The 25279-nt window shown below is 41.5% G+C and overlaps 1 protein-coding gene across 2 annotated transcripts in view; it reads right to left on the reverse strand.

Moving 5' to 3' along the window:
• LOC120940283 (collagen alpha-6(VI) chain-like) overlaps positions 1-25279 on the reverse strand; it is a 195157-nt gene that overhangs the window by 123378 nt on the left and 46500 nt on the right. For both annotated transcript variants that reach the window (XM_040353050.1, XM_040353049.1), the window contains exons 10-15: positions 22385-22734; positions 15457-15535; positions 13240-13385; positions 13044-13136; positions 4755-4808; positions 2130-2201 (exon numbers count right to left, since the gene is read on the reverse strand). In XM_040353050.1, coding sequence (XP_040208984.1) covers positions 2130-2201; positions 4755-4808; positions 13044-13136; positions 13240-13385; positions 15457-15535; positions 22385-22734 — 794 coding nt within the window. The remainder of the gene's footprint in view (positions 1-2129; positions 2202-4754; positions 4809-13043; positions 13137-13239; positions 13386-15456; positions 15536-22384; positions 22735-25279) is intronic.

Below are 25279 nucleotides of genomic sequence, written 5' to 3' on the forward strand. Positions count from 1 at the left end.
AATCAAAGGAACATGTATCTTTACTATGTACAACCTTTGAACTATTTTTTTAAAATACATTTTTGTATGTGATCTGGAATAATGTAAACATTTCCAGCAAGAGCCTAAGGCCTTGTACGCACGATCAGTCCAAACTGATGAAAATGGACTGAAGGCTGAAGTCTGATGGACTGATGGACTGATGGACTGATGGTCTGATGGTCTGATGTGCCTACACACCATCAGTTCAAAATCGGATCGAGTCCAACACGGTGACGTAAAACACAACGGCATGCTAAAATGCTGCCCATCAGTGCCAACTGTTAGTGACCATCAGTGCCGCCTGTCAGTGCTGCCCATCAGTGCCGCCTATCGGTGCCTATCAATTCTACATATTGGTGCCTCCTCATCAGTGCCCATCAGTGCCACCTTATCAGTGCCAACTCATCAGTTGCTCCAAATCAGTGCCCGTCGGTGCAGCCTCATCAGTGCCCGTCAGTGAAGGAGAAAACAACATTTTATAACAGAAACAAAAAAAAATTTTGGTCATTTTTAGTTTGTTTAGCAAAAAAATATACAAAACAGTGGTGATTAAATACCACCAAAAAAAGCTCTATTTGTGGGAAGAAAAGTATAAAAATGTAGTTCGGGTACAGTGTTGCATGACAGCGCAATTGTCATTCAACAGACAGCGCTGAAAGTTGAATATTGGCCTGGGCAGGAAGGGGGAGAAAGTGCCCTGTTTTGAAGTGGTTAAACAAGTGCAGAGCCAAGCAGAGCTGTCAAAAGAAAAAAATAAACTTAGCCGGCAAATGTTTATCAACAGCGATAAAGAGGAACATGTATCTCTCTGTTTTTTTTTTTTAGATTAAAGGAATGAACTTCGGTCTACAAATGAGGTCAGATTAACCACTTAAATACTAATACTTTTTGACACTTGATGCTTACAAGTTAAAATCAGTGGGCCGGATTCAAAGAGATTTGCGCATTATTTACGGAGGCGCAGGGCAACGTTTTTGCCCTGCGCCCCCGCAAATTTGATCCGCTGCCCTTGATCCACGGAGCAGAAGCTCCGAGAATTGCGTGGGCGCGCCGGCAAAATGCCCGGCGCTAGAGCACGCAATTTAAATGATCCCGTAGGGGGCGGGAATCATTTAAATTAGGCGCGTTCCCGCGCCGATCGTAGAGCGCATGCTCTGTCGGGAAACTTTCCCGACGTGCATTGCGGCAAATGACGTCGCAAGGACGTCATTTGCTCCAAAGTGAACGTGAATGGCGTCCAGCGCCATTCACGATTCACTTACGCAAACAACGTAAAATTCAAAATTCGCGACGCGGGAGCGACGGGTAAACGTAACATGGGCTGCCCCTGCTAATAGCAGGGGCAGCCTTGCGCGAAAACCGCCGTACGTAAACAATGTAAATTGCGTACGCAGGGCTTGCGCAATGTTGTGAATCGGTGTTAGTATGCAATTTGCATACTATACACTGAGCACAACGTGAACGCCACCTAGCGTCCACCGCAAGAATGCAGCCTAAGATATGCGGGCATAAGAGCCTTATGCCGCGCAGATCTTAGGCTGCAGTCGGCGTAAAGAGGTTCCTGAATCAGGAGCACTCGTTACGCCGGGGCAAGTAAGCAATTGCGCTGTGTAACCTATGGTTACACAGGCGCAATTGCTTCTTGAATCCGGCCCAGTATTTTTTTTGCTAGAAAATTACTTAGAATCCCCAAACATTATGTACATATTTTTTTTTAGCAGAGACTCGATAATAAAATGGAGATTGTTGCAATATTTTATGTCACACTGTTTTTGCTCAGTGTCCTTTCCTTTCAAATGCAATTTTTAGGAAAAAATACACTTCAATGAATTAAAAAAAACTACACAGTAAAATTAGCCCATTTTTTGGTATACTGTGAAAGATGATGTTACGCCGCAAGAATCGTAAGACAATTGTGATCTTTATTCTAAACAAAAAAATTGTTATTCTCATTTTATCCAAAATCGTGCAGCTCTAGTCAGTCAATTACATTTATATTTTAATCGATTAGTTGTTTCGGTCCTAATTTTCAGATTACCATGCTAGTAGAAGAAAGCTATACACAATGCAGCAGTATTAAATATTTTACATTGCCTGTAATAACTTGCCTTTAGTCCTCTGGGTCCTGGGCATCCATCGTCTCCCCGTGTTCCATTCAGTCCACGTAGACCTCTGTCACCCTAAGCAAAAGAGTAAGTTGGAAAGTTTACTTTACATTTTTCTACTATCATTTTTATTATATTTACAAGATTTGGAATCTCAACTCAAAATGCTAATTGCTATAATGCCCAAATTGTGCAGTATAAGAATCAACCTACTATGGTGTTGAAAGCAGAAGGGACCAAAGCCATATATCGAAAGCATCTGGTACAGTCCAGCAATATTAAAGTAACTTTTGCTAATTTCATACTCCCTGTGCTAGCCTAACAAGATAGCTTTCAGTTTCTCTTATTGTACTGTAACTATGGAAAAATTGTGTTGTCACCCTAGGCTGCTTGCCTGACTAGAAACTCCTCCTCCAATGCTTATTTGCATTATATAAAATGAAGGAGTTGCAGTTCACAGAAGATAGTTAAGAAAGCTGATAACTGATTGAAATGTCAGTCCAGTGCAGTGGTAGCTGTGGCTCCATTTATTTGGGGGGGAGGCAAACAAATCATCCCTCCGGTCGGTTGATTGAACCCTCCGTGCTCGATTGTCAGCCCTCCAGCCCCGTACTTACCTCCTCTAGGTCACAGGCAGTACTTTCTCCCCGGTGGCTTCACCCTGCATCTCCTCCTCCTCACGACGGCTTCCCCTGTGTCTCCTCCTTCTCGGTGGCCAATACAATCAGTTGCTTCTCCTCTTGGCCAATCTGGTCTCAGGACCCACTTCCGGATTGGCCGAGAGGAGAAGAATCAGGAAGACAATAGCTAATATTAATTTGATATTGTCACACAACTGGATGGGCTCTGCGCCCCGAGCCCACCCTTTTTATAAGCCAAATAAAGCCTCAGGCTCTAATCATGTGCTTTAAAAAAAGAAAAAACCCCATTGAAATCCATGCGTCCAGGCACATGGATTGGGGGGGGGGGGCAGCGATCCTTCGCCCCTTATGGACGGGCCACCACTGGTCCAGTGGCTAGCAAGTTACAAGGACACTGGATTTCTTGCAAAATCAACTGGTATTTTTGTGCCCCATGAAAAAAAAAATGTATGCAGTCGGCACACCTAAGGACTGATAAGCTAAAATATCTTAATTTTTTATTGCAATTAGATATACTTTATTTTTTTATGAAAGAAGTGACTGCACATTTATTTCTGTCTTAAAAGTCCTTCATAGCCCAATATCAAGGGCACTATAATATATAAATGCTGACTGACCATTAAGAGGTCAGTACCTATCCCCACACCTTTCTATGCCTCTTCACTGGCCCATCCCTACAATAGGAGGCACCATAATCCAAAAGAGAAGTGTCAGAGGCAGAATGGAGCCTTTCCAATGGAAGATAATAATTGCATGATAAAGCTCTCAACGTTTTACTGAAAACTGAAAACATGTGTAGTCACGTCAGAGGGTCACGTCAGAGGGTTTGAATCATTAGTCTCTGGCCTATTTATATACTGTGAACTGAATACAGCTTCACTTTAATGCTCATCTCCAGCCAACTCTTTGCTCTTTTTCTTAGTAGCCTGAAAAAGAGGCGGCTCACAGCAGGGGTCCAGGTGCGTCCACGTTCACTGTTTCAGGTCCACTTTCAGCTCAAATTTGTGGCTGAATTTGGACCTAAAATGGACCAAAAGATGCACAGGACCCCTGTGCAAATTTGCACCGGAGCCGCAGCGGAGATATGTGAACCGGCTACATAGAGAGCCGTTCAAAATCTCCTACTATTGCGCAATGAATGCAGGGGAACCCACATCAAATTTAAAATATTGTGAACCCAGCCTTAAAATACATATTGCTAAATGTGTTCCTGTTTAGGAGACTTTCCCTATCTTACCCTGTGTGGGTATTGGGGCATAAAACAAAAATTTACAGCAGTAAGGCCCAGTTCACACTGGTAACACATACACTCTGACTTTGAGAGCACGTCGCATGACATGTATAAATCAATGATTCCCTATGAGAGCCATCTTAACTGGTCCGACTTGTGTCAGTCCGACTTTAGAAAAGGTTCCTGCACTACTTTGGTCTGACTTTGGTCCGATTTCAGCCCATTGATTATCACTGAAGTCATATCATAAGTAGGATCGCCATCTTAACTATCCGACATGGATACAGCAGCAGGAAAAGGAATTTATGTCACACAGGGATTGTTTTGATTGGTCAAAGGACAAGTCAGACTTTCTCAAAGTTGGATCAAAATCGTATCTCCATCAAGTCGGAATGGAAGTCGGATCGATGTCAGACTGAAGTTGCAGGGCAAAGTCGGATTGACAGTGGTACGACTGTTGTGTCGCACCAGTGTGAACCGGGCCTGAATGTGACTTTTCACCAAAATGTGTCACAGTAATTCAAAGCACCTGGAAGATTCATCCGCAGAAAATGTTTGCTGAATGCCATATTGACAGCATTATAAAATTTGCCTTAAATTGCAGAATGTCTTAACCACCACTACAATGTTAAGAGGGCATCCTAGTGCAAAATATGGTTTCACATTTATCCAAACAAATTTCACATCCAATGTGCTGTAACTTATTTAAACATGTAAACTATTCTAAAGAAATAAGATTTAGTAGATTTTACGTACATATCCACCTTCCTCCCCAGGATGTCCTGGAGATCCATTTTCACCAGGTCTTCCCTAGGGACAAAAAACAAAACAGAAATTAGCTCTATACACTTTGTTAATACTGTTAATGCGACAGACATCAAAATTGGTCCCAAAAAATACACAACAATAATAGAATCTACATGCCTGGTTCACTCTGTAAAGTAATTAAACTTTTTTTTCTCCTATTTTTTCCTTCTTGTTTCTTTCTTTTTTCCTTTCCTTTTTTTTTAATATTCTTTATTTATTTATATTTTCCAAAAGAAAAACCAGATAAACACAAAAAACAAAGGGTGGCATACAAATAGTTCATTACAATATTTCCCCTTACTTATACACTTATATACATCTCGTTCCTCATCCATTCTCGTATTTACCTCGCCCGCTCTGCCTATATCTTCCAGTAACGGCAGGCTGGGATCTATGCCCTCCTTGTTGAGACTTTAAGTGACCCTCCATTTCTTGCTGCTCATATTCTTTAAATATCGGATTGCCACCTACTCATTCTTTATACCCCCCTATCCCTCCACCCCCCCCCCCAAGCCTCCCTTTCCCCACAAAAAAATTTATATTTTCCCCCCACCCTCTCTCCATCCTCCCCCCACCTCCTCCTCTCCTTATCTCCCCCTCCTTTCAAGGAACCGGGCCTTCAGTTTAATAATATAAGACAGACTGACTTATTCCCCGTTTAAATTCCCCAACAGTCTCTTCCCTTCTTCTGAATATACAAATACATTCCATGCTCTCCAAGTTTCATTATATTGTTCTTTTCTATCTTGGGCCGAGAGCACCACGTCCTCTATGGCCCCCACATTTCTAACCCTATTAAGCCATTCTACAATCGAGGGTGGCCTAGGGTTTTTCCAATTTCGAGCAATACCTGCCTTGGCTTCATTAATCAGGTGACAGATAACCGAGTTTTTATATATCTTTGTTGGGATCTGTGAAAGATGTAACAGGAAAAATGCTGGATCATCCAGTACTGGATAAGGTGTACATTTTTGGGAGACCCTTTGTACTTCTGATCAATAATTCCTGATCTTAGGGCATGTCCAAAATATATGAAACAATGTTCCCTGTTCCTTATTACATCGCCAACATTTATCTGAAATTTCAGGGAAGTACCTGCCTAATCTCGCCGGTGTATAATACCACCTATTTAAAAGTTTGTAGTTTAGTTCCTGAGTTCTGGTACAGGTTGATGTTTTCATAGAAAGATAAATTATCGTCTGCTGTTGGGCCTGGGTGAGATTTTGATCAAGGTCCCTTGCCCATTTTCTCATAGCTAACACATTGTAGTTATCTGGGGGTGCTATTAATAATCTATAAAGCGTAGATATTATTCTAGTGAGAGGTTCACTCTCTTCACAGTATTTTTCAAACTGTGTCCCTTCTATACCTTCTCGCTCGTAATTAAACTTTTTACCCTTTGCAATGTTTTAGTGTAAAAATTGTGAACCCAACTGTTCAATGCTCTTGTATCTTTTGGCATTAGAATGTAGAACATTTACATATAGCAGTTTCTTTCTTTCTCTGCTGCATACCATTTGCGCTAAGGTCTCAAATATGGAAGTTTTAGAATGCAACAGATAAAAGAAAAGTACTGTAAGCATGGAGCATGAATCGTAAAAAGCTCAACTTGCAAAGTTAACACACTGGCATAAGGTTACTTATCTAAAAAAAAAAAAGAGTTTCAGATATTTGAAAATTACTGTCACGTAGCTAAAATAAAGAAAATGTGAATTGGGGCAAAGTGAATTTCACCAAATTTACTAAGCTAAGAGGAAGGTCCCTTGCAAAGTGAAAATTCATTAGCAAAGTGATCAGCATATTTTCCTATAGTAAATCAACCAAGCTGTGTTACCAGATACAATAAGTAAATAAATATATATATATATATATATATATATATATATATATATATATATATATATATATATATATATATATATATATATATATATTTATTTATAGCAATGACTTCTTTAAACATGATTTTATATATACAGTACATTTCAGTGCTGGACTTGATGGTATGGATTTTAATGGGATCCCCACGCCAAAAAAAAAAAAAGAATTACCCCCCTAAAATCCATACCAGACCCTTATCTGAGCATGCAGCCTGGCAGGTTAGGTAAGAAGTGGGGGGCGAGTGAGCATACCCTCAATATGGGGGGGGGCATGCACCTTGCCCCCATGTTGATAAAGGGGACTCCCAGATCCCAGCCCTCCTATGTGAATGAGTATGGGGTACAACGTACCCCTACCCATTACCAAAAAAGTGTCAAAAAGTAAATAAATAAAAACACAGAGACAGTTTTTGACAATTGCTTTATTAAAAAAAAAAAAAAACTGTGTCCCCTGATGTAAATCTATCGTCAATCACGCTGACCCGAGAGAAAAAAAAATTCTTCCTCCGTCCATGAAGGCTGCCTGCCTACTGCAGGCTTTGCCGTTTGACATTTCTTATATAGGTACATTGCCATTGTCTTGCAGGTTTTTATCGTTTTTTCAGTGGTTTACTACCACTTTAAAGTGGTAATTACAGCCACATTTTTGCGTTTTGTTTTTATGAATTGGACTTAATTTACTGTATGCAATAATTTATGCAAATTATTTACGAGCATGCTGTAAACGTTAGGCTTTATACATACAATCGAGTTTCTCTGCAAAAACCAGCAAGGAACTTGCTGGGAGATATTTTTTTGCCGAGGAAACCGGTCGTGTGTACATTTTCGTTGAGGAAACTGTCGAGAAACTCGATGAGCCAAAAAGAGAGCAAGTTCTCTATTTCCTTGACGGGAATGGAGAAACTTGGCTTGTCGAGTTTCTCAACGGCTTCACAAGGAACTTGACGAGCAAAACTATGTGTTTCGCCCGTCGAGTTTCTCGGTCGTGTGTACGAGGCCTTAGTGAAATGACCCTATAGTTCTAAAGTTAATACTGGCATGCATTCAAATTAAACACACAGAACCTATAAAGCTGAGCATATATTGACCAATTACAAAAGCCATGTGAATTCGTACTTGAATTTTGTTGTTTGCAAATCTCCACCAGGTCTATGCAGTGATCCAACATGAAATAATTTCTGCAGTTTGTCTCTTTGCAGAAATATTTTGTAACAAAGGCCAGTCACTGCTGTTCTCTCTCCCACCACACTGTCTGGTCTTTTATTCCCCCCCCCCTGTAGTTTTCTACAGGCAGTCTGTAGACCCAGGGGGTACTATCCACAGTCTATATGCAGCCTAGAGATCATGCCATCACTACTTTTAGAAAGTAATATCTAGGCACGTAAGGTAGGATTATATACTTTGTGGCCATTAAAGTATACATTCAATTAAAAAGTTTTTGTGTCCAGAGTTCAACTTTAAGAAAAAAAAAACAAAACACATACACAAATACATTTCCAACTGTATGACAAGAGCTTTAATATTATCAAAGGTACTCAATACTGTACTTACGCGTGTAGACAGAGAACATCTGGCTGAATTTCACATGGTTACATACTTATTTCTCTAGCTACGCTATCATATTTAACAAACACGTACAAGGATGCACTATACATTTAAACTCCATTAATCTAATAGTATTACACTGCACAGGAACACCGACCAGCTGCGATGAGTTAGCAGATCACAGCACGTCTACATGCAGTATGTAATAAATACGTGCAGTTTGGGAATAAAGCTCCCCAAACACAGCAAAACCGCCAATTATCAGGAACAAGAAAATTCCAAAGAAAAATGTACAACCATGAAAAATGAATCTTTGTGTTAAACTGAGTACATGGCAGATGCAGTTGTTCTAATTGTCATTTGTCATTAATTTTACCTAGATCTATTTTATTTGAATGAACTTTTCAACTAAAATAAATCAAAACCATACAAGACAAGACATCTGAGACTAGGTTGATTTCTTGGAGTCATTTTAAGTTTTATTGTAGGTCACACTGTCTAATACTCTGAGCCAATAGAGTACTTCAGTCACTGACCTTAAAAGCTAAACTCCGGTCAGTTAAAGGGGTGGTTCACCCTAAAAACTACTTTTTCTTATTCCACTGCCCCCCCACATTACAATACGATTAAGGCTCTTATTATTTTTTTCATGCTGTACATACCTTAGTACAGCATATTCACCCGTGCATCCGGGTTGCGAGTCCCGCGGGAGTGGGCGTTCCTCACATGCTGGTGATTGACGTTTTGCCCAAAAACGAGCTCCCCCCGTCGCGTAAGCCGCGTCACGGTTGGCGAAAGGAGCCGAACGGCGAGTCGGCGCTATACTGCGCATGCGCATCGCCGTTCGGCTCCTTTCGCCAACCGTGACTCGGCTTACGCGACGGGGGGGGAGCTCGTTTTTGGGCAAAACGTCAATCACCAGCATGTGAGGAACGCCCACTCCCGCGGGACTCGCAACCCAGATGCATGGATGAATATGCTGTACTAAGGTATGTACAGCATGAAAAAAATAATAAGAGCCTTAATCGTATTGTAATGTGGGGGGGGCAGGGGAATAAGAAAAAGTAGTTTTTAGGGTGAACCACCCCTTTAAAAACATTCATTTTTTGTTGCTTCTTTTCCTACCTGATTCATAAGCCCCCATGCCCCATAGACTAAACGTCTAGGGGGCATGGAATAGACATAGTTACTTAACTTTTACCTTATTCCCTCAAGCTCACAGGAGTTTAGATTTAAACAAGTATGTGAGGTGTTACTAAACCCAGTAATATGTAAATAGCTTGTAAATCTTCTCTTTACATTAAAATACTGCCACTATATACCTTTCTGGCTGATCTGTATACCACGATCATATGATAAACTGCAGGGTTTGCCCAAGTGCTGAGTGTTCAGGTTGGAGGAGATTTTACAGGAGGCGGATCATCCATGAATCAAGATGTGACATCCCACCCACTGTGTTCTTTTTATTTACTGGGCATGGAGGAGGAGGGAGGGACTGGGCTGTCATTTAGGATCTGTATGCATGCCCAAATGTGTGGTGTCAATATCATGTGACCTGAAAAGCTCAGCTCAACAAGGAACTGTTCTCTCCAGCAATAGAGACCAAACTGAGCATGTGCAGCTTTACTAGCCTACTGTGTCTTATTTGGCCTTGCCAAGAGAGACCCTGCAGGAGGGGGAAGATCTGTGCATAGAGGATCAAATAGCATTTTAACACAATGTAGAGGATTAACCCCTTAAGTTCCACAGTGTGTATAACAAGCATGCTATTCTGCATTTACAGACAGATTTTACTGCAGTGGGTTTAGTAACACTTTAAGCTCTCTGTCTTCACTCTGACATTACTGATTTTAATGTTTGTTTCAGGAAAGTGTCCTAAAGTATTGAAGGTGAAAATAACCAGATAGGTAGCATTTTCAGATGGAGGTCCACTATGGCAACCCCGTGTTTCCCTCAATTTCAATTATTTGAGGCACTGGCCTTGAGCAAGCTGGCAGGTTAAAAAACTGGAATTGAAATTCTGGCTCTGCATACTTGTACCAGGTAGGTGCCACATAAATTATTGTAGACATTGGATCAACATGAAAGCCAGGCAACTAGCATATATAGCAGAGGTCAGTCAACAATCACTGCTTCTATATTGTTTCAGAATAGGTTTCTATAGCCCAAAATCTTTTCAGTTTTGGATAGTGTAGAAAAGTGTTAGAAACCTGTCAGGTAATTTTTTTGTTGTATGTGTCATATTGGGGAGATTTACCATCACTTCTTGAGATAACATAGGAAGTGAGAGGAAATCTCTACAAACTGGGAAGAGGAGTTAACCTCTTAGACAATTATCACTGCAGCAGGTTTCCCATTGGAAGATGTAACCTCTCCTTTTGTTCTGGTGACAACTAACATTTTGGATTCCCCATCGCGTTCTGTCTCAGTTACAAGAGCCATCAGAAGAAACAGAGAGATGAAACTTCGTAAAGGAGATGTAGATACAGTAAAACCTTGGTTTGAGAGTAACTTGGTTTGAGAGCGTTTCGCAAGACTATCAAAATGTTTTAATACATTTTGACTTGATATACAAGTGATGTCTTGATATACAAGTAGCATCATGTCACAACTGAGTATAAATGAGAACAGAGGCGCCTCTAAGTGTAGCAATATGGTTCCATTTAATGAAGGTACAACATTTAGCAACATATTACTACACCTAGAGGCGCCTCTCTTCTCTTTTATACTCGGTAGCTCCTGCTGGATTTTCCCCTTGTTGAGGCTTCCATTTGTGGATGGACATGTTATACACAACCTGGTCACATTGCTATAATCTTTTTATATGGATGATAAACTGAAAGACCTATGAATAAATGGTTGTGGAACAAATCATTTGAGTTTCCATTATTTCTTATGGGGAAATTTGCTTTGAAACACAAGTGCGTTGGAATACAAGCATGTTTCTAGAACGAATTATGCTCGCAATCCAAGGTTTTACTGTAATAAGGATATCTAACCATTTCCTGCACCAATCAATGCTATGTAGCATTACCCCCGCAGAAGCCGCTGGTATTTTGCCTGGGCCTTCCCCACTTTTTGCTCCGCAGCCATGCAGGCACAAGGTATTTCCCAAAGCCAGGTGCACACACACTTCCGCTCATTACTCAAATCTAGAATTATTTTGTTGTTGTTTTATTGCAGGCATATGCAATTAGCGGACCTCCAACTGTTGCAAAACTACAAATCCCTTCATGCCTCTTCCTCTGGGTGTTATGCTTGTTTCTATCAGAGTCTTGCTATGCCTCATGGGACTTGTAGTTCTGCAACAGCTGGAGGTCCGCTAATTGAATATACCTGTTTTATTGTATTGGGAAGGGATATAGCAGGATATTCCAAATTCAACTATTCACACCAAGGAATTTCTTTCCTAGTAAAACTTGAGTAAAGTCCTTGCAAAGGCGCATGCAGACTTCTATACAGCAGCACAGAGCAATGTTCCTTAGTAAAGCAGTGGACAGTTCTGGACAAACTTTAACAAAACTAGCCAGCGTTCTTCATTGTATGGGCCCTCAGCTGACTTAGCGCACAAGAGGGTATAACTGTCTAAGGCTTCATGTACAAGGGACGTTGTTTAACCTCTCCTGAATGGTTTAACTTGACAGCTAGAAATCGGCATTTAAAAACATCCGTTTAGCCACGTTTACATGCCATTTTTAGCCACGTTTAGCCGATTTTGCGTCTAGTTTGTTAAAAAGAAAAATAATAATAATTTTTTTGTTGTTAAAATGAAAAACGTATTTAAACGAAAAGCTGCTAAACACGTTTAGCAGCGTTTACAGGCTGTTACAGTCATTTGGCGTTTCAAATGCCTTTGAACATCCGTCTGAACCCATGTGTATATGTACTGATAAGATAACATAACATAAGATAAGATAACATAGAGGAGAGTATAGGGGCTGCCCAACTGCTCCTAAACATCCGTTTACCAGTAGCAGTGTACATGAGGCCTAAGGATCCTTAGAAAGTCTGTGCTCACAAGGCTCCTGCAGCTCCACTGGCAGCCTTCTCACTCCATGATACCAGACCAGATGCACTGTAGACTCTCCCTCTGTCAGCTAGGTAGATTTCATGCTCTCAGATCTCCCATCTGAAGCTACACGTCAGCAATTTGAGGCCATCAGGTTGCCCACCTGAGGCCACAGGTAAGTCTTTCCCCCCAGCTTGGTGCAATCCTCTCCTGGGAGTGACACAAAGCCCATGTGCTCCTCAAACATAAATACAGGCACCCAGCATGCCTAGGGGCACCTACCCTTCCAATTGCCCAGGGCTGTATCCATATGCATGCTGCTCATCTGCCTAGTCTCCACCTATAGCCCAGAATCTTCCTAGGTTGCATGACATAGGGACACTCAGAAACCATAAGCCACACCAGAGCACATTCATCAGCCAACACTAACCAATCACAGCTCTCTGTTAACCAGACAGCATATACATTTACCTAGCTGTCTCCCTCTTAGGCAGAGAGGCCCAAAACTAACACAAACTCACCCTAACACCTACCAAGGAGGGTGCTACAGCTAAAAAAGAGTTTTGCTACAGACATAAATAAGAGCCAACACGCATCCATGCTAAGAGCATACACAGTTATGATACCTGTGTGCAAAAGGAATTACAAGAGTCTCTTTTAGTCAATATACTACTGTGCAGAGGATTACAGTAAGTTAATGTTAACAGCTTCAGGTACCTATCGTAGCTGTATTTAAACACAAATATAACAGGAATCATGACTATTTTCAGTGGAATAAATATCTGTTCATTTGAATTTTCTCACCTTTGAACCTGGAGGACCAGGAAGACCTCGAGCACCATCTTGCCCCAGACATTTACAAATGACTTTACAGCATTTTCTTTCAGCAACTGTGTCCTGTCAAAATGCACTTACAAGTTAGATTATTTTGAAAGCAAATATACAAATACATAATAAAAACAGGTAATGTATAAAGTAGTTATTTCAATATAAAACTTACAATTTCTTTTAGCATTATACTTGGCAAATCATAAATTCCAACACTTAGTGGATGTTCGTAGGAGAACCCTCTTCCAAACTCAAGTTCCTGTAATTCTTTAAAATTATGCACACCTTCCAGTCCAACCAACAATAAACCATCCAGACCTGGATAACAAGAAGTTATATGATATTTTTTACTTACTCTGTACAGAAACAATAAAGAATAGAAAACATTTACAACAATTCCTGACCATGATCATGTTTTAGCATCCAACTGGATGTTTCATAGAATGACAGTTTATATTATAAACCTTGAATTTTGCCTTTTTGATCAAAGATTGCATAACAGAGTATACTTATTAAAAATGGTAATCAGCAAAATGCAGTAAAAAAAAAAAAGATGAACAAGTGTAAGGTAAAGTTATTTTTTAGTTGCTGATGGCTCCCTTGTACAGATGTTCACATCAGGAGTACAGTATAAGATTTGATATCCACATAAGAGAAATTTTGGCAGTTTTATTTTAGCATGTTCACTGCAGTTTATTGAGAAAATATAATGGATTTTTAAATCATAAGTGTGTTTCCTGTTATATTATAAGTCAAACCAGATGGTGTATATCGGTCTCTATGAACTTGTATTACATAATAAATTTTAACCTCAATATTAACAAAACAAGCCCCTGTGAATGTAGAAGGATGTAAAATTTTACTCAGTATTTCAACAGAAAACAACCAATACTAATACATACTGTACCCCTCAACCCCATAGAGATATGAGATACATTACAACATTACAAAAATCAATCATGCTTTACTCTGTTACTGACTTCTTTGTGTAGTAATATGGAAGGAACTCCATGAGTGCCTAAAGCTATGTGAATCATAGGTTTCCATTTTGTGTAATGGGTCAGTTGCCAGTCTTCAAGGGTTTTAAAGCAACACAAAACATCAAAGAGCTTTTGCCATGGTCTACTCATAAGATAGAAATACCTGTTTTCACATATACTTGGCATGACTCTGAAAAATGTACTTGGCAAGTCCATAACAAAGAATCTGATGTGCTTAGCATGCCACCTGCAGTCCAGTGTTCCCAATATTTCTCTAAAATGCTCCTTGTACTCAGCATGTACCTCAGAGAAGGTATTGATATAGTGACACAGCATGTCCCAGACAAATATTTGTCTAATCAGCATGTCTTTCTTTGGCAGAGTGCTTAATGTGCTCAGAATGTCTCTGGCAAAGTAAAGAGTATACTTTCATGACCTTAATAGGTTGTTCAATTGATTCAATATGAACCTAGCAAAGTGCCACATTTCATCTGGCATGTCTTTGTCAGGGGTCTACATGTCTTCTGACTGCTCCAGGCAGAGAGTTCAACATGTCTCTAGAACAGTGCAGGGCACTGTGTGCCCAGCATATCTATTGCACTGTGTTCGGTGTTTATGTTAGTTCACTTTTTTGTTAGTCTATCAAGAGTAAAGCCCCCCACACACGGTAGGACTTTTTGACAACAAACTTTAAAATGAGCAAGTTTCCAAAAAAAATACTGTGTGTACGCTACATCTGACAAACTTTTTCGGTTTTCATTGGACAAAAGTTTGCTCTGCAAACAGACAAAATTTTCGGCAACAAAAGTCCTACGGTGCAAAGTCTTATCATGTGTACAGAAATCCATCAGACTTTTGTCCGAAATGAAAATACGCATGCCCAGAACCAATGTTAAAATCAAACAACAATAGCAGAAGTTGACCAAAGGGTGACGGCAAAGAGCAGAAAAGAGCAGAAAAACCATGTGATGTTGGGAAAGTTTTAGGAAAGTTTTCAGAAAAGTCCTGCTGTGTGTATGCTATGGGTGTGCCTGGCCAACTCCCTTCTGAGCAAAAATACACGGAAAAGTTTGTTTGAAGTCCTACCGTGTGTATGAGGCTTTCGTGACATTCAGTAATTAACCTTACTCTTGGGCCAAACCTTTTGCAATATCGCAAATCATAATTAGCTTCTTGTCCCAAAGCTGCCCCATTGTCCATTACAGAAGTATGTATGCCCCTAGACCCATCATTAGACTTTTATGTGTGGTTTTAAATGATCTGGACAGAAATGGGCAGTTTATATGTATAGTGAATCCCTGACACTGAAAGGTCATATGTAAATGAATACATTTACCCAAATTAAACGAAATATCTACTAAAATAGCCTTCTGTTTAATCAGTATATCTTAGTGAATATTTCCACAAACCTTGCCTACGAAGGGATTCTGAAGTCTTCTTTAGTGCTGCTAAAGAATCATCAAGTCCATCTGTAAAAATTATTATGACCTAGAAAACAAATACAAACTTTGCTCAAGGAGAATTTCAAAATAAATCAGAAGAGTAACTTTGTGATAATTCACAATACAAAATATGTAGATGAAATCAATGTACCACTCCTAATATCAACTTGTAGACCCGACATGCAGTTGTGTCTGATTGTGGTATGGAGTGGGGTCTGACTTTTAAGCCTGACATGGAGGGTTAGCCCTTTGACAAAAAAAAAAAAAAACTTTCAAAAAGTTGGCATTTGCATGGAAACTTTTGGGGGCACCCCATCAAGGGTACCTTGAAAAAGTCACGTGACAAGTGACGTAACGCGTAGGGGAGGAGCCTAGTGATGAGACCTGAGAAGACTAAGAAGTTAAACTTTGTACCTGATCTTATTATGCGCTGCAATATATCTGACTACATTTCAGATCTTCAAGTCAGTGTCAGCATATTACGCTATGTTCACCTCTTTCTTATCTGTTTGAGAGCCTTATTGTTTGAAGCAATCTTGGACAAGGGAAATTATACCGAATACCTGGATCTGTCTGTCAGCCAGCTGGTAATCAGCAAGGATTTCTGTATGTCAGGAACCACCTCGCAGTGTCCGTGATCAGACAAACACATTGCACTTTTATATGGATGTTTGTTTTATTGATTCTTTTACAGTATGTACTCCATGTTTGGACATACACATTGTGCACCTATTTATTAGCACCTTATTATATTCTACCTACACGCAGGTGATATTTATATATTTGTATCTTTATATTTAAAGGGATTGCTGCATATTGGGAAGCACCTTGCAGTGTCCCTGATCAGACAGACACATTGCACTCATGTTTGGATGTTTTTTTTTAATATATATTTATGGTTTCTGTTTTTGGATATGCACACTTCACACTTACTCAGTAGTAGGGTTGAGCGAACCCGAACTATAAAGTTCGTACCGGACTTTTGGATTTTTGGTACCCGGACCCGAACCCGAACATGTGACCCGCCTCTATATAAGCTAGAGGCACACAGCACAGCACGTCACTCTGCTTTAGATAGTGTAGGGAAAGGCTGGCGCCGCTGCTGCTCTGAGGGAGAGAATTAGATAGGAGTCAGACTGTCCTGCTTCAGAAATCAAATTACTGAGTGATCTACATATGTGCAAGTCACTCTGCTTTAGATACTTTAGGGAAAGGTTCCTGCCTGGTTTTGCTTTTAGGGAGAGAAATAGATAGGAGTCAGTCCTGCTTCAGAAATCAAATTACACCAGCACTGCACTATGTTACTGTGAGATACACCCTTTAGATACTTTTCTTCTATTGTGCTATTCAAAAAACATCCATTTAGGGGGAAAAAAATTGCAGTGTTTCCACCATATCTGTACATGTAAGATACACCCTTTAGATACTTTTATTCTATTGTGCTATTCAAAAAAATCCATTTAGGGAAAAAAAATTTTTTTTGCAGTGTTTTCTCCAGTGTTTGCAGTGTTTCCTTCAGTGTTTGCAGTGCTTCCTCCATATTGTTGGCTACCTCGTCCTCCTCCACCGCCGCTTCCACCTACACCGCACACATAACAACGCCACCTCAACCTCCTACTCCATATGGACCTCGTCCTCCGACGTCAAGATTATTTTTTATTTTTTTATGTATTTTATGTTATTTTAAGTTATTTCCCTATCATCCCTAACATTTGTTTGCAGAGTACTTGCCATGCTCTTACCAACATGTTGCTGCCATTTGCAGCCCTCTAGCCCTTTCCATTACTTTTTTAGAGACATTTTAGTACTCAAAAGTTCGGGTCCCCATTGACTTCAATGGGGTTTGGTTCGGGGTCAAGTTCGGGTCCCTAACCCGGACCTTTTTTCCGAAGTTTGGCCGAACCTGTCGAACCCGAACATCCAGGTGTCCGCTCAACTCTACTCAGTAGCACGTTATACACAGGTGGTGTCTTTTAATATTATATGGGTTGATTCTAGCGCAACTATATCCTTTTATCATTCACTTAATCGCCAGATACACATTTATTGTAGTTGCAGCTTTTATCATTTGAGTATCCATTATATATTTATCCATTTATTTATTTATTAATCTTATCAGCGCTTTAGTTATTTCTATTGACCCCATCAAGGGTGCTTGCTATACAAAACAAGTGTTTTTTTTATGGATTCATTTGTACCAAGTAGAGGTTTACATTAATTCAGTGTTTGTTACTCCTATATTTATTTATTTATGCATTAGGGACTAAGGGCCAGATTCTCGTAGAACTGCGGCGGCGTAACGCATCTCCTTTACGTTACACCGCTGCAAGTTTTACGGGCAAGTGCTTGATTCACAAAGCACTTGCCTGTAAACTTGTGGCGGCGTAGCGTAAAGTCTACCGGCGCAAGCCCGCCTAATTCAAATGATCCATGTAGGGGGCGTGGATCATTTAAATTAGGTGCATTCCCGCGCCGATCGTACTGCGCATGCTCCGTCTCAAATTTTCCCACCGTGCATTGCGCGAAATTACGTCGCAAGTACGTCATTGGTTTTGACGTTAACGTAAATGGCGTCCAGCGCCATTCACGGACGACTTACGCAAACGACGTAACATTTTCAAATTGTGACGCGGGGACGACGGCCATACTTAACATTGAGTACGCCACCTAGGGGGCATGTTTATCTTTACGCCGCGTAACTCTTACGGAAACGACGTAAAATCACTACGACGGGCAATCGTACGTTCGTGAATCGGCGTAACTAGTCATTTGCATAATCTACGCCGACCGCAATGGAAGCGCCACCTAGCGGTCAGCGTAAATATTGCACCCTAAGGCCCCGTACACACGACCAAACATGTATGCTGAAACTGGTCCGCGGGCCTGTTTCAGCATACATGTTTGGTCGTGTGTAGGCGCGAGCGGGCCGAATTCCAGCAAACATTTGCCCGCCGGGCCTTTTCCCAGCGGGCAAATATTCCTGGACGTGTTTTAAAACCGTCCGCTGGAATCCTGCCCGCTCGGACATGTACGGTCGTCAGTACAGACCTACCGTACATGTCCGAGCGCCCGCCGTCCCTCGCATGCGTCGAATGACTTCGACGCATGCGTGGAAGCCTTTAAATGGCAGGCCCGCCCACGTCGCCGCGTCATCGCCGCGTCATCGTCGCGGCGACGACGCGGACACGCCCCGCGCAGTGTTTACGCGCGGACTTCTGTACGATGGTTAGTACAACCATCATACAGAAGCCCTCTGGCAGGCATGTACGGTGAAAACGGTCCGACGGATCGATTTCACCGTACATGTTTGCTCGTGAGTACCCGGCCTAAGATACAACGCCGCTGGCCGTCGTATCTTAGGCATGTTTAAGTGTATCTCAGTTTGAGAATACACTTAAACATACGACGGCCTTAGATTCGGACTTACGTCGGAGTATCTGCTGATACGCCGGCGGAATTCTATGTGAATCTGGCCCAGAATTTGCAATTTCTTCAAAATTAGCAAATTTATACTGCAGATACTATACAAATATACCTGGCAAATGTATTTCGCCTTGCTATGTAATATACTTAGATTTTTATACAGCATATTTTATACCTAGAAATACATATATATATATATATATATATATATATATATATATATATATATATATATATATATATATATATCAGGGGCGGACTGACCATTGAGTCACTCGGGCACTGCCCGAGGGCCCCATGTTACTAGGGGGCCCAATCAGGGTTGCCAGGCTCAGTACAACCAGGGACAGTATGTCAAAATCTATGTTTTTTTTACAACTGTCCCTGATATGTCTGAAACTAACATGCTTCTGATGTGAAAATCCCGAGATTTTAGCTGCCCCGTCTCTGCACTGCCTCCTGGCGTGGTGGCCAACTGTAAGCCCAGGGGCCCCATAGTCTTCTATTGCCCGGGGGCCCCATGAGTTGTCAGTCCGCCCCATATATATATATATATATATATATATATATATATATATATATATATATATATATATATATATATATATATATATCTATATAGATGATATACATATTTAGAGACACAAATAAATAAAAATTGTCTACTCTTTTGATGGGAGGAGATAGGTCTGTAGAAGCTACTTTTGGTCAGTAACATTGCACTAAATATAAGCAAAGTAGTAGACCTGTAAAGTCTGTTAAAGCAAGCTTTGCTGGAAAAGTAAATGCGTAGGCTTCTTCATTTCCAAGTTTACATTATAATACGTATGATTCAAATTCCAGAATATTAATGTGCATACCATATGCAAGGTGCATTGTAATCCCCAATTTCAAAACAGATTTGTTTAGCTTGCAGACAAAGTATTTTAACAGTTTAACTGAAGGGATTTTATTATTAAGTATAGCTGTGTCTAAGGCCAGTATGGACATTTATGTTCCACACTTTTTGTGACAAGGAGGATCATACCAAAGACCAAATATCATCAAATGCAGATACAGAAAACTCTTTAGGAATGGATTTGTAAACATGCAACAGAATAAACACAATAACATAATGAAATATAACATAAAGGCAGACAAAAAGTAAGAGTATGATATTTCAACATGATGCCACAGCAGAGATTACAATAAGAGCACTTTCACACTGGGGCATTGGGGGCGTCGGCGGTAAAGCGCCTCTATTTTTATCTGCGCTTTACCGTTGTTTTAGCAGCGCTTTTTTTTTATCGGCTGTCGAGGTGCTTTGCAAGCGCTTTGACGGTGCTACCTATTGATTTCAATGGGCAGGGGCACTTTAGGAGTGGTGTATGCACTGCTCCTAAAGCACCTCAAAGATGCTGCTTGCAGGGCTTTTTTTAACATCCTGCCAGCGCACCGCTCCAGTGTGAAAACACTTGGGTTTTCACACTGGAGTGACAGGAGAGGTGCTTTACAGGCACTTTGCAGGCGTTATTTTTAGCGCTATGGCACCTGTAAACCGCCTCAGTGTGAAAGTGGCCTTATGGAAGTGTTCTAAATGAACTATTAACTCTGGCTTTAAAACTGCACATTATCTGATAACGGGGCTGATCACTGCCTCCACTTGTGTAACTAATCTTTATGTACAGTTGTCTTTTTTTGTGGATTCTATAGTCTCTCCTCCATGAACTTACTGTATCGTATATAGTATTATGGCATAACTAGCAGTGAATATGAATATAATAGGTGTGGAAACACCATCTCGTGTTATACTATGAACTTATAGTCTCCAAGTTACATGATCTAAAAATAGCGGCGCTTTACCGCCGACGCACCCACCTCCCCAGTGTAAAAGGGGCCTTAGATATATGTGTAAGCATGTCTCAGACAACTTCTGATGCCTCTTACCTTGTGTGTTACCAGAAAGCTAGAGTGTTACTACAATCCCAGTCAGTGATCACTAGTATAGGGTTGACTGAAGAAATGCTTAGGGGTTGATTTACTGAAACTGGAGAGTCCAAAACCTGGTGCAGCTCTGCTTATTAACCAATCAACGTCCAGGTTTTGTTGTCAAAGCTTTATTGAACAAGTAGAGGTTAGACGTAATGCCCTGTACACACGATCGGTTTGTCTGATGAAAACAAACCGATGGATTTTTTCATCAGATATCCGATGAAGCTGACTTTCATCAGTCTTGCCTACACACCATTGGTTAAAAATCCGATCGTGTCCAACGTGGTGACGTAAAACACAACAACGTGCAGAGAAAAATGAAGTTCAATGCTTCCGAGCATGCTTCGACGGATTTCCCCACAGACAATCTTTTTTTTTATATCGGTTTTTTAACCATACGAAAAATTTAAAACAGGTTCTTTTTTTTTTCACCAATGGGTAAAAAACAGATGGGGCCTGATGGGGCCCACACACGATCGGTTTGTCCGATGAAAATGGTCCATCGGTAAATTTTCATCAGACGAACCGATCATGTGTACAGGGCATTAGAAGCTGATTGGCTATCATGCGCAGCTGCACCAGATTTTGCACTCTCCAGTTTTAGTAAATCAACGCCTTTCTGTTGACTGAAGCAAGTTAATAATATAGGGCCAGATTCACAAAGAATTGCCCTGGCGCAGCGTATCTTACCTGGCGGAATCTTACGCCGCCGTATCTTACCTGGCGGAATTTTGAATCCAGGAAGATTTTGCGCTGTAAGTTACGGCGGCGTAGTGTATTTCTCGGCGCGTATTTCAAATTGGGCGGGTAGGGGGCGTGATTCATTTAAATGAAGCGCGTCCCCGCGCCGATTGAAATGCGCATGCTCCGTTTCGAAATTTCCCGCTGTACTTTGCGCGAAAAGGCCGTCGCACCGACGTCATTTTTTGAACGTAGATGTGAGTTACGTCCTTTCCTATTCACGACTTACGCAAAAAAAAAAAAAAAAAAATTTGACGCGGGAACGACGGCCATACTTTAACATGGCAAGTCTATCTATACGCCACGAAATAGCAGCTTTAACTATACACCGGGAAAAGCCGACTAGCGACGATGTAAGAGAATGCGACGGCCTCCCGTACTTTTGTGGATCGACGGAAAAAGCTAATTAGCATACCCGACGCGGAAAACGACGCAAACTCCACCCAGCGGAGCCGTACGCCTGTCCGATCGAAGCCAGAAGCCGTCGTATCTTGGTTTGAGGATTCAAACTAAAGATACGACACGGCAAATTTGAAAGTACGCCGGTGTATCAGTAGATACGCCGGCGTACTCTCACTGTGAATCTGGCCCATAGTTCTCCCAACATGCATTATTTCAAGCTAGAAACAATCACCTGAAAGGAAGCTTATTAATGGTAGCAGGTATATTTTTATGCTAATTGCACTATTCCAGTATATTGTTACATCCCAATATTCCACTTTAAACACCGTACAAACAGTCCCATGAAAACAGTACTCACTTTTGTTTTTTGTGTAGGCAACGTCTGCATTTTTTTCCAAAGTGATTCCAGGAACTGGCTGTTTAAAAAGTTGTCAACTGTTGACTGAACTTCAATGTACTTCTTAAGAATGTCTTTATTATATTTTTCAAAATCAGATTCAAAGTGAAATGTGGAATCTTGTCTGGGAACAGCATATCTAAATTGTACGTTTACTGGTGACCCAGAGCTACAGCTCAGGTTGCTCAGGGTAGACACATGCTGTAACACTTCAGGGAGGAAGCGGTTAAGTTTTTTCTGCAAAACAGATGTAGTGGATGGTCTAATTCTTCTTGAGTAGTCAACAGACACCGTGATGTCTATGCTGCAATCTGTAACACAAAAATGTTGACGTTAGTATCATTAAGAAAACAAATATTGTATTTATTGGCGTATAACACGCACCTTTTTACCCTGAAAATAGAGGGTAAACTGTGCCTGCGTGTTATACGCAGGGGGCTGGGGAAAGTTTTTTCCTGAAACTTCCCTATTAAAGTTAGGGTGCATGTTATACGCCTGTGCGTGTTATACGCCGATAAATACAGTAATTACATTTAGCGAGGCTCATATAAGAAATACTGTGAATTTTTTTTATTTAGCCAAAGAATGGGCTTCTATAGGAAAACAATGCAGAATATAAATAATGGAAATAGGGAACACATGAGAACACATATGTGAAATAACACATCCCTAGTATTCTTTTAGACTTGCATGCTGCTCTCTGCTGGCCACTGGGCGATGGCCTTTAGCTGTAAATTCTGCTCATCAGTTTTAAGATTATATTCTTTCAGTCAAGCTTCTGCAACTGATTGCACAGCTAATATCTGCAACACCCAGCAGCCAGCAGGGAGCAAGATACATATCTAAAGTAATTTCTGTGATGTGTTATTTCATATAGCATTTGGTCTCAAAGCAGAACACAGCTTCCAGAGACTATTTCTAGTGCTACAGCACCAGAAAACCACCCAGTGTGAAAGGGGTCTTAAAGTGGTTGTAAAGGGTCTTAAAGTGAGATCGCTCCCGGAGTTACTTCCGGGTACCGTGGGCTCCGGTGCTGTGATTGGCCGGAGCCGCAATGCCATGGGAGCCACCGGTAACGGCACACTCACTGAAGCAAGGGCAGGTACGCGCCATTGCTTTAGTGCGCATGTGTCAATGACATCGGCACATGCAGATACAGGGGATATCTCCTAAACCTTCCAGGTTTAGGAGATATCCAGGGTAGCTACAGGTAAGCCTTATTATAGGCTTATTGGTAGCAAAAAGTGGATTGTAAGGGTTTACAACCATATTAATAGCCAGCAAAGCTTCTTCTGTACCTCTCTCGTAGTTTTATTGTGTTAATGAATCTGACTATCCCTGAATTAGGGCCCTTTCACACCTACAGACAATATGTCCATATTTCATCCATCCATTTTTGGATGAAATACCGACATACATGTATCCCTATGGCCCCGTACACACGACGGACCAGTTTCAGCAGACATGTTCGGTCGTGTGTACGGCCGAGCGGACAGGTTTCCAGCGTACATTTGTCCGCCAGACCGTTTTCAAGCGGACAAATGTTTCTAAACATGTTTAGAAACATGCCCGCTGGAATCCTGTCCGTCGGACATGTTCGGTCGTCTGTACAGACTTACCGTACATGTCCGAGCGGCCGCCATTCCTCGCTTGCTTTGAATGACTTAGACGCATGCGTGGAAGCATTGAACAAGCATCGTCGCGGCGACGGCAGGGCCTCGTCACCGCGTATCGTGTACGCGCGGATTTCTGTATGATGGTGTGTACAGCCATCATACAGAAATCTCCGGGCGGGCATGTCCCCTGAAAACGGTCCGGCGGACCGTTTTCATCGGACATGTTTGCCCGTGTGTACAAGACCTATGGGATAGCGAGTGTCAGCGGGTGAACATCCGCTGACACCCGATCTCATCGGGCCCCGCTATGGTCCGATTCTGCAGAAGGAGGAAAATCCTATTCCGTCTGCAGAGTGGATCGGGTACACACGGACAGACCGTCCGTGTTCATCCGATCCCCCATAGGGGAGAGCAGAGATCTGACAGGGCGGTCCCTGCACAGTGTGAAGGGACCGCCCTGTCATCTGCCGGCTCAGCGGGGATCAACAAAGCGATCCCCGCTGAGCAAGCGGATAAGAAAGGTACGGATCCTCATGGGAATCATACGTGGGAAAGAGCTCTTAAGTTCTAAACGTCGTCATTAAAAAGTCCAAAGAGACCTCTTCAGGCCTCGTACACACGACCGAGAAACTCGACGGGCGAAACACATCGAGTTCCTCGTCGAGTTCCTTGTTAGGCTTGTCGAGGAACTCGACAAGCTTGCTTTGCGTACACACAATCAAAGCAAAATCTCCTCGTTCTCAAACGCGGTGACTACAACACATACAATGGCAGGGGAAGTTTGATTCCACTGGCTAAACTCTTGGGGCTGCTTTTGCTAATTTCATGTGTTAAAAAAAAGTATGGTAAGAGACAATTTGCACTTTTCAGTCTGTTACAGCTTTAAAAATGTGTTATCTCCATTACAAATGCTACTTTTACTCCCGTCTCATACTTTAATCTGAGCAAGCGCAGGTTTCTTAGCATACAGATGTCCGAATTTCTCGTTGAAAACCAGCCCGCCGAGGATCTCGACGAGCCAAATCAGACTCCCGTCGAGAAAATAGAGAACTTGCTCTCTTTTTGGCTCGTCGAGGTTCTTGACAGTTTCCTCGACGAAAATGTACACACGACCGATTTCCTCGGCAAAAAAATATCTCCCAGCAAGGTTCTTGCCGAGAAACTTGGTCGTGTGTACGAGGCCTTACACCGCATTCACACTGTAACGCGGCGTATTTCGGCGTATTTAACCTGCGATTTG

Source organism: Rana temporaria, chromosome 5 (assembly GCF_905171775.1).
Source record: "Rana temporaria chromosome 5, aRanTem1.1, whole genome shotgun sequence".
In the NCBI taxonomy this organism is placed as follows: domain Eukaryota; kingdom Metazoa; phylum Chordata; class Amphibia; order Anura; family Ranidae; genus Rana; species Rana temporaria.